Genomic DNA, 11,406 nt, shown 5'->3' with positions numbered 1-11,406 from the left:
AAAAAAAAGAATATATAAACAACCAATTCCAAATAGTTCTACTGGGATCTTGGGCCCCCTCCTAAGGCAAACCAAACAGCCAATGCCACCACTCCTCCTATCCAGCGGTTGACTAACTAAGAAGCACGAGCTCGACGTGAAAAAAGGGCTATGTTATTTTTGTGACGAGAAATTCATTCATGGTCATCACTGCCAAAGGCCACAGTTGTTCATGATTGAAGATCATCCACCATTCACACCTCCTGATACTGGTTAAGTGAATGGGACACTTCAACCTTGTGGACAAGGATCCTTGAAGAGGGGGGGAAATGATACGTGCAAATTATGCATGCATGCAATATGTTCGTGGGTAGCCAAAAGGCGTTGTTGATGAAGCAGATATAGTCATATTTGTTGAGATGGTCAAGACGGTAGACTTAGTCAACTTAGTTCGGTAGTTAGACAAATAGGCTGCTTAACTTAAGCATAAGTGGTAGCATGGTTGCATGTTTGTTTCCGATTATTTTGCCTTCTTGTTGCAGTTGTTTTACTGCATTATCTGTCACGTTTGTAAGGCTATAAATAGCCAAAAGCATCTGGATAATGGAGAACAGATTTTCAGCAAAAGAATCCTTCCTTCCTTTCTTAACGTCTTCGACTTTTACTTCTTCTTATCTAAGTTCATTCGTATCAGAGATCTTGCTTTATTAGTTTCGCTTTCTCCTTCCAAGGCATGTGAGTGTGTATGTGTGTGTATACGTATATATATAGGTCTTCAAATCTCCGATAAAGGTCTGTGTTTGTCTATTGAATGACGCCATGGTAAGCTATTTATTTAGTCTGAAAAGCAAACTCAATGAGTCTTCGAAGCTCCGATCAGGGTCTGTGTTTGTCCATTGAATGACGCTGTGGTAAGAGACTTATTTAGTGTGAAAGGCTAACTGAACACAGGGTCGGCTTTAGAGTATATGGGGCCTTAGGCAAAATTTTTTGTAGGGCCTTTTTTTATTTTGCAATTTTAATATTTAATGAAATATAAGACTAAAAAATTCATACGACTTTTAACTCTTGAATTTTAATAGTAATAAAAAATATCTTAAAAATTTTCAAAAACCAAACCTAAAAAAATAACCAAGAAGATATATTTTTTACTTCCATTAAAATTATTACAAAGATAAACAAACAAATAAATACAAACAATATTATTTTCAAAGAGAATATTTAGAATAGTAGAAAGTTGAGATGATGAATTAATTATCAAATAATAGATATGCACTTTGTATTTTAAGAAACTAATTTTTTTTCTTTTTTAAATGAATCAATGAATGTAATAATTCTATTCGTAAAAAAAAAGACCAAGAAATCTATTTATTTATTATTTTTTATATTACAAGGTTTTAATGGAAATTAAAAGGAATATTAAAAATCAAAGAATTTAATTTTTTTTAGGAAACTTAAAAGGTAAAAAATTTAATTTAATTTTTTGGACAAACTAATAATGAATGAATTAATGGCTAAACAATTTTATTAATTATATCTCTTGAACATTAAAGTTACGAAATATTGATTTTCCACAAAAAAAAATAATTCTTAGTTGTGGTATAACTGTTAATTATAAAGATGTCTAACAAGCTTTTCTACAATACATAATTTTTTTAAAAAAGATCTTTATTAATTAAATAACTATTAAAAAATACTCAAAAAAATGAGGCCTTAAAAAAATATAGGGCCTTAGACAATCGCCTTGTTCGCCTATACTTAAAGCCACCCCTGACTGAACAAGTGCTGTTAGTTGAAATTCTGTATTCTACTTTTCATGAATTGATAAAGCAACGTACCTGACAAAAATATTTTAAATGAAATTATTATAAAAGTAAACCTCTCTTATTACTAAGTTACCCTTACACCTACCAATATTTGAACCACAAATGCTTTCCAAATTTTAAAAGGTACAAAACTGGCCGCCATCATCATGAATAAGTTTGCCACTCTCGTTTGAGGACTGAGGTTTGTCACAAATGAACAAAAACTGCTGATCTTCTTATATTGCTTTAAATAATTTTGCTACTATTACACAGATTAAACATTTATGTTATTGAAATATTACTATATTAGTAGAAGTAGGAGGTGCTTTTTTTTTTAATTTTTTCCTATTATTATCCTTTTATTATGTCAAGCATTATGAAATAACGCTACATAAATTATTGAAAAGTAACATTTCACTACATTAACTTTTTAAAAGTAATAATGATAATGTCACAATGATGTCATATAGGTAAATTATATTTTCATCAAATAAAACCTAATATATAATTAAGTCTCTGGGTTATTATCCTTTCACCACAGCAAGTATTGTAAAATAATAAATCACTACACGAATTATTGAAAGGTAACACTTCACTATATTAACCATTTAAAAATAATAATTTATTACATTTACGTCAATTTACAATTAATAATACAACAGATCAATTGTAGGGACAATATTATCATTTAATTATCATTATAATTTATGTGATAATAACATGTTGTTTTACACCAAAAGCAGGGTAAAATTGTAAGAGTCATTCATTAAAGACAAAATTGTTATTTTATAAATCAATTGATTGATCAAATGATAGTAAATTATTATTTTTAAAAAATTACTATAGTAAAGTATTATTTTCAATAATTTACTTAGCGTAGTAAAAGGATGATAACTTTTTTTTTTTCGTTTAGATAAGAGTAGGAGGTGCTTATTACATCAAAATTTGGTAAAGAACCCGTAGGGGCTCTATTTGGTACCATTGAGCTACAATTGCAACGTGGGGCTCACCACAACTCTTTGCTTTATCTTTCACTTTAAACTGAATGCACTTCCCGACTAGACACAATTGAAAGCATGTTATTAGAATCCGAACCATAATCCGAATGAATTCAGTCGTATGTAAAATAAACTATGTTACCATAATACCCATCTTTTGTCTTTTATGTCGTTAAAATCCCCTTACTTTATTTTGTATTTGCAATTTATTATTAAGTATTATGGTAATTTTATTTTCCTCTTTCATCTTCCCCTGTAATATTCGACCTGAATTTCTCCATTTTCAAATCATTAATCAACAGAAGGCAGCTTGACATCCTTCATTTGCGGCTACTGGGTCGCTCCTTAATTGTTATGAGATTCATTTGCTCTATATCAACAAGAGCTTGATCACTGAAATTTGTAAAGATTAAGGCAAAAGTATTCACCCTAAGTAGATGCATTGCACTTCAAAAACAAGCCATTCGAGCCATCGTGTTCTCATAACTACTCTTTTTTTGAAATTGGAACTACTCATTATAGTAGGATAGAAAATCGAGATAACAAGAAATGTGTTATGGAAACTCTTCCACCCACGTTACAGAATCACAGCAGTGGAGAACAAATTTAGCCAGCACATCTGCTCTGTGATTACAAGTTCTTGACACATATCTGTTGAAGTGTGAGCTTAGAAATTGGATTCAAGAGAAAGTGCTGCCTTATCGGTTGGTTGAATAAGTGTTGTATGTCTTGTCAGTTCTGGACTGAGCGACATGTCGTTGGAATAAGAAATGGAGCAGATGACAACTACTTCCTGTTCCTGTCAGCCGAGCTTCATAAGCAAAGCATGTGTTTGTCACGTGCATTTACTCATAAAGCTTAGCTTAAAACGACAGTCTTTAAGAGCATTTTGATCTCACTTACTCTTCAGCACGAGAGCAGCACATGTCTGAAGCAGTTATTGGCTGTTATCAAGAGCGGGAGAGTCCTGGGTTGAGTTGCAACAAACCCAGAACACAGCTGATGAATGGGGAATCATTCTAGAATCCTCTAGTTCTATATATATAGTCTTAGAAGGATTGATTTCCATAGTGTGAAAGCTTGTAACTTCATCTTTTGGCTTGTATATCATTATCAGTGAGTGAATAAAAGTTGCTGCTTCGTTCCATTCTTCAGTGGATGTATGCTATCTCTAACCGAACCACTTAAATTTGTTGTCCCTTGATTTTTGTTTCTGTGTGATTCATCTGTGTTTGTTTGATTTGCTATTTCTTTTTTGGTCAATTATCAGAGAGATTAGATTGATCTTGGTGATTCTTGATTGGTGCATAAACTGATCTTAGAACAACAGTATCTGATCTTGAAATCATGCTTTGGTGATAATAAACGTTGTAAATTAGAAATAATTCAAAACAGCTTAGTATGAGTACTATGCTGTCCTAACACATATTGTACAACCTGCAACAAATTTGACTCAACAATCAACGGAGATAAACTATCTCACTGGCAAGCAGTAAACCAAAGCATAAGGCCTATCTTAGCAATATCAACATTATCCAAAACGTTAAAAAAAAATGCAACCATACTAATACCAACTTAACTACTTAGCATAACCACGGATCACAAAAATGTTAAAAAAAGAAAAAGAAAATAATGACTAATGTTTCAATGAAAATCAAATTTCTTGGACAAGTGCACGTCAAAAATCAAGTTTGATATTTCAAATTGTTTGCACTTGTGTACATGCCAAATTGCTGGGAATGTTATATAATTGTAATGCCTTAAGAAATGGCAATTCTTAGCTGTACATATATATAAAACTATGATAAAAACAAAATATTCTAATTTTTCAATAACAAATAAATCAAATAAGCAATCAAAGCCAAACCCAAACAAAATTATCAAACCCCAAAGCATATATAAATATTTTTCCTTTTCTTTCTTCCTCCTCCCAAATTCAATCAAGTTTCTTCATCGTCTCGTCACAAAATCCAGTAGGCAACAAACGGTCGCGGACGTCGGCACGGCCAAGGCTCGTGCGGCGGAGATTCTGCAAAGATGAAAGGTTGCTTGACACTGCCTAAACAGATTGCAGCGTGCTGCCGCACCAAGAACGCTGCTGTCGTTTGATGGAGAAGTGGGTTCGTGGAGAAGAAGAGAATGGAAGAACGCTGCTGAATTAATGTTAAATTTGGTAAACAAATCAAAACCTCTTTGCGAAGAATAATTTTCAAAAATTAGGCATGAACTTGGAACTATGAAATGAATTAGATTTGAGTTTTTATCGAAGAAATCATTTCATAATGGTTTGGGTATGGTTTATCCATATTCATGAACAAAATTCTCAAAATTCAAGGTGATATGTCATTGGAAAATAAATTAAATAAATGAAAATAAATTAATTCCATTGTTATCAATTCCTTCAGAATTCAAGGTGTTATAATTATATGAAAATGCTGATGATAATTGTGTCCAATTTGTTTAAGGTGTGGTTGAGTCAGGACGAACCTACTTGGCTGCCTGGTAGAAGCTACCATGCATTGATATTACTAGATTTAAGTGATAGTTTAAGTGATTTGCTTAATGGGTATGCTTGCAATTAGTTAAATTTAATTATTTGGAATTGTTTGCTTGGTGATTTAATTGGGACATTTACTAATTAAGTGAATACTAATTATGGTTGAATGATTGAATTACAGCTAGCAAAGAGATAGCAGAATTATATTTTCAAATTCATAATTAGCTGCCTCAATGCTTTAATAACTGATTTCAAAAACTTAATGCTCTTACTGGCACCGTTGTTATTTCTTATGTTTGGTAAATTTTTTTTCTGAATTGGCTCAAAATTATATGTTTTTTTTTGCAATTTTAGATGGATGATTAGAGTTTATGTTCTCATTTATTCAGAAAGAATGATTTTCGTAATTAAATTTTGTTTTAATTTTCTAGTATTCTTTAATTTAAGGATGAAATTATTGTAAAATCCATTATTTATAATTTTTTATTCCTTATATTTTTTTCATTTTAATATTAATTTAATAATTATTATAAATTGATATAATTAAATTTATCAAAAATAAAAAATATCTTGATCATAAAATTCAAACCAAACCCAAATTAGTTGGTTTGAGTTGGGCCTAAATTTTTATGGTTTAATTTGGATTGACTTAAAATCCAACACAAACCAACCTATATCCACCCTTACCTATCACTGAAGCTATTTTTACACTAGATCCGACGGTGAAGAGCTGCAGGCACAAAAAGACAAAAAATGGGGTACTTTGCAACGGTTACCGATAGCTGGATTGTTGCCGATGGAAGACATGAAAACAGAATGAAAAGCAATTTAGTCTGGGATATATCCGCTCAATGTTTGAGCTTCCAAGATGTTGAGACTCGTAAGAAACTTCATAGCATATTCAAGTCATTTTGCTTTTTCCATTCACGGTACATTCAGCAACTCTAGTACTATTGCTACTCATCAGCCCTTGGTAAGTTGTTTATATTCATTATCAAAATATTTATCATATAACAAGTTTTATAGTGGTTATGTAGCCTTTCTTTCAGCTATCTCTCATGATGTTGAGTCAGCTATAGATTTTCTGTCAACTCCGCATCTCTCGATCTATAGGATCTATAAATACAGTCCAAATAGATCGAGAACGGATCTTTAGGCTAATTTGATAATAGAGTCAAGAGAGAATCGGATACAAAAAATTCTTCAGACATAAATACTAACTTGAGTGTTGGAATACCTTTGTAGGTACACATCCGAATCCAAACTCACGAAAATCTTCAAGAATCACAAATTACTTTCGTAAATTACTTCTAAAGTTTTTTAGGCAAACATATTTTTTTTCCTTAGTTTGTCTTTTAACTACTTCTAAAGTTTTTGAGGCATCAGATATAAATTTTTGTTCGTTTGTCTTTTTACTACTCGAATTCGGACTAATGAAGGTTTTCAGAACTTTCACCATTATATTTTGAGAGATAGATGCCATGCAAATTCTAATGTAAGAGGCGTAACTATTTTAAGGACAATTTATTTCTCCCAATAATCCTCGATTTTTTTCTTATCTTTCGGTTTCAATTTGATTATTGTTTTGTAGAAATTTATATCGATCTATCTATTGAGCAGATAGATGGAACTTCGATTTATCAATCCCTAAGTTCTTGGACCATCACCAATGATTTTTTAGATACTTTGTATTTTCAGTTGCTATCTGTAATTTGTATTTCAGATATTATCCTCTTATCCGTTATCACCATGTATTTCCTGAACAATTTAAACAAAAAATTCAACAGGGAAAAAAAGAATAAACTATAAAACCGTGCTATAGAAGAGAAAAAGAATAAATTAATCAATTTCTTAGACATTTTTCGTCTCCGCTTATTCAGGGAGCCACTATCCGTTGACCGAGACTGACGCTCGAACTTCATTATGACCGGCTCGGCTAACCCGAAATAATAGAGGAAAATTCAAATGAGCCCTTGAACCCCTCATACCGAAAGCGGCTTGGTCATAAGCCAAAAGCCGCCTCCTCAGCCGTCTCGAAAGTTCCGAGCCAAATCCGAGCCCGGCCACCCTAAAACTGGTCATGTATTTCGGGCCCATACTTTCCCCGAGGTCTCAGTCTCACCCCTCTGTAACACTTTTCCTCAGCAAGCGCCAAGGCAGTAGCCGATTGATCCGCCAGCGCCTCCGCATCCGCCACAAGAAAATTAGCTTGAAACCCCTGATCAGCTTCGGCTTGCTGCACCTGTGGGACCCATCCAACGGTGAGCACGTCTCGCAAGAATCTAAACACGACCATGTTCTCTGAGTCGTCCTCCTTCAAAGGTAGGTCCCCCCAATGCATCTGAGTCAGTTCGCCGCCACTTGCTCGCTGAATCGGAGAGGGGACTCGGCGTGTCAATGTCAGTCACAGAGTTTTCTTGGAAGATATTTCCTTCCGCATCAAAGCACACACTCTTACTTAAATACTTTAAATATTGAGTGATAGTCGAAGCAGGGGCTAAATCTCTAGTTTTGATTGATTTATCATCAACCCCAGCAGCAGCAGCTTCTTTTCTCTTATAATTAGCTCGGCATCTCTCTAACTGATTTTTGAAATCATTTAGGCAGATGCCGAGCTAAGATAAAATTTAAAGGAGGTGGTAGAGATACAGACAAACCGATAAAAACAAGAGATTTAGCTGATGTTAATGAAAAATCTGTGATTGATCTGAACAAAACAGCTTTGATGCCTAGGAATGACAACGCTCCAAGTCGACTTAGAAGAGAACGTAAAAGTTGGCCAATGAATTTCTTATTGTACTCTATTGTCATTTTCTTTGCATGTGATTGTTCAAATTATTTTTATCCTTTTATAACCATTTCATAATTTTCACATATGTTATGCCAATTAAAATCAGCACAGACAAATTATGGATATTTAAAGTATTCGGAAAACATCATTACTCAAAGCCATTCTCCCCTCGCTAAGGGATGACAAAGACCAAGACATCTCCTCGTCGCATGCCATTATCTTCATATATACGTCTAAAAATAAATTACACAAACATTGAGAGAGAGTCAAAAGAAAGTTTATTTAAGGTAAAAGAAAAAAAATGGAATTAAAATAATATCAGTTAAAAATTAGTCAATGTTTTCAACAGATTTTGGGGTAGGAAAAGCCAAAATCTATCTTAAACAATGAATTTATATTTTTGGGGGAGATGGGGTACCTCACTAGTTTGTTGTGTGCGGTGCGGTGTATCTGAAATTTGGGGGAGGTGAGAAGGGGAGAGGGAGTGGTAACAATGGGGAAAGGTCAGAACCGAGAGAGGTGTCCTTAAAAATGGGCTCCACGCCTGCAAAACAATGAAATAGATGTTAGAGGTGAAGCTGAGGTACCCCGGCGTTCACACTCCGATGCTCAAGTTAGCAAACTCAAGCTTTTATGGCAAAGAGAGCTGGCTAGCCCTCTGTAAATTAGGGTTTAAGGTTGAAAAAAACCTATTTTTTGGAGTGTGAGTGTTAATGGTGAGTGAGAGCCTCTCGGAGAATGAAACCTAGGCGCCTTTATATATGGAGTACCTCAGCTGCCACGTGGCATACCCTTTTTGGCTAACATCTTTTTACCTTCTTATGATTTTTGAGCCGTTATGTGCATGTTTGCAGTGTATCTCATCCTTTGGAGACGTGGCGCATGCTGGAGAGTAGTCCAGGGTACCTCTGCAGTTGTTGTCGGGTAGGCGGCTGAGGACCACTGTCCTTGGGACAATGTCCTTCACTTTTGGCAGAGGTAGCAGGCGGCTGTCCCCCCCTTTTGATACGACATTCTTGATTCCTAATTCTGACAAAATCGAATAATATCTTTTAAGAGATAGAAACGTTTCTCATGGTGGATATTTTTGGAGGATTCTCTTGCATCTGATCTGTCGGGTACCTCGAGTACGTGGGGTACCTCGAGTTATGTGGGGTACCCCTAATTGTGCGGGATACCTCTATTTGTGTGGGGTACCTCTATTTGTGTGGGGTACCTCTATTTGTGCGGGGTACCTCTAATTGTGCGGGGTACCTCTAATTACGTCGGGTATAACTAATTATGCGGGGTGCCTCTAATCAAGCCGGGTACTTCTAATTACGCCGGGTACCTCTAATTGCGCGGGGTACCTTTAATCAAGCCGGGTACCTCTAATTACGCCCGGTACCTCTAATCATGCGGGGTACCTCTAATCAGGCCGGGTACCTTAAATCATGGCAGGTACCTCTAATCTTGCGGGGTACCGCTAATCATGTCGGGTACCTCGGATTGCACTGAAGTTATTCCATTCGTCGACACATGGCGTTCTGCTATCTTTCTTATTTTCCCCCCAAACAGTCAACACCAATACCAAAGATAATCATGTAAGAGAAAGATCTTATCAATAAAAAAAAATTGTAAGAATTAAAATAATATCAGTTAATAAGCCCAAGATGCATATACTAATTTAGGGAAAGTATTTTTTTCCTTTGACAAGAAAAAATAAATCGATGAGTAGTATTTTTAAATATAAGTATAAATCGTATAGTAGTATTTCTACCTTTTTCTTTTCTATTATAATTAGATCCTCTCCTAACTTCTCGTTGCCTTTATAATCTAGTGACATGGAGAAAAAAACAAAATTGAATGGTCAAGATTGAATTATACAAAATAACTATTTTAGTAATTATGAAACTTATCGTTTATTACCTATTTTAAAACTTTCTCTCATTGCAATTTTGCTTCACTCGTCGTTAATTAAGGAAAAAAAAATAGTCCTTCAACTCTTTTAAGGGAAACAATTTTTTTTTTGAGTATTCTAAAAAATAAAATCACGATCTCTCTTCTTTGGTCATCTTTGTTCTCTTTTCTTTTAATTGATTTTGATGCAAAAGAAGGTTTTTAGAATTATTAAAAGAGATAGAATAAAGATTCAGTTAGGGTTTCTCATGGTTATGCGCTCTGACAAAGCCGCTCAACCGCCGCTAGCGGGAGACCGTTCCAATATGAAGGCAAAGTTTAGGGCCCAAGGGGTGGATGGAGATAACCCTTCTCCCCTGTCCTTCCGTGATATGCTAATGGAAACACAGGGGCACTCAGAGAATGCAAGCTTTGGTCGGCAGGATGATTGGGAGTTGGAGGAGGAAGATGTGACTTTCAGGGAGGAAGAACCTATGCCATACATAGCCTTTTCTAGCCGTATTCGTGATCGTCTAGTGGGACCCTGGGAACACTCCGTGGTGGTTAAGACATTAGGGCGCAACTTGGGATATCGTGCTCTAAGTTTCCGTTTGAACAAAGTCTGGAGTTCCACCACAGGCTTTGATATAATAGATCTAGCCAACGATTATTTCCTGATCCGTTTTAACAATGCAAAGGATGTAGAGTTTGCTCTCACGGAGGGACCATGGACAGTTATGGGTCAATATTTATCGGTGCAGAAATGGACTCCAGATTTTGATGTAGTAAACAACAAAATTGATCGCATAGTGGCTTGGATCCGTTTATCCGAGATGAATATCCACTTTTATCATAAAAATATCATTTGGCGGCTAGGGCAAATTATTGGTCCAGTTGTTAAAATTGATTCCAACACAATTACGGCGCAGAGGGGTAAATTTGCTCATCTTGCGGTTGAGTTGGATCTTCAGAAGCCTCTTGTATCACAATTTAACCTTGAAGGTCGAATTCAGAAAGTGGAATACGAAAACCTGCCAACTATCTGTATTGGGTGCGGTAAATTTGGCCATTATAGGGAAGCATGTCCTGACAATGTAGATATTACTCACACGGCCAAGGATGATCAGCTTTCTTTAACGGAGACTGACAAGCACGACGTTGTGGTGACTGAAGATTTGGACTGCCAGAAGCCAAAGTTTGGGGCATGGATGGTTGTCACCCGTCAACCACACCCTCGCAAAGTCACAGACAAAGACACCCCCAAAGCCATGGACAAGAATCGGAATAGGTCTGGAATTTCACAGTCCCGTTTTGGTGCTTTGGCTGAGTTGACAAATGAGGACATGCACCCTCAGGACTATGATGATGATTCTGTTTCTCATCGGGAACCTATGATATCTATTCCGGAAAACATCCAAACCCTCGGCCCAAAATCTCAGAGTATGAAAAAGAAACTCA

At 35.4% G+C, this 11,406-nt stretch overlaps 1 protein-coding gene across 1 annotated transcript in view; it reads right to left on the bottom strand.

Annotated features, from left to right (window-relative positions):
- LOC18048069 overlaps positions 1-7,620 on the bottom strand; it is a 12,119-nt gene extending 4,499 nt beyond the window's left edge. The window contains exon 1 of the mRNA XM_006442881.2: positions 7,379-7,620. Within this exon, the coding sequence (XP_006442944.2) occupies positions 7,379-7,620 (242 nt within the window). The remainder of the gene's footprint in view (positions 1-7,378) is intronic.
- Between the last annotated feature and the right edge of the window lie 3,786 nt (positions 7,621-11,406).

The sequence above is a fragment of the Citrus clementina genome, unplaced genomic scaffold, assembly GCF_000493195.1.
Source record: "Citrus clementina cultivar Clemenules unplaced genomic scaffold, Citrus_clementina_v1.0 scaffold_3, whole genome shotgun sequence".
Lineage (NCBI taxonomy): Eukaryota > Viridiplantae > Streptophyta > Magnoliopsida > Sapindales > Rutaceae > Citrus > Citrus x clementina.
Note: the sequence above shows the minus strand (reverse complement) of the source record. Positions and strands in the feature narration are given on the sequence as shown.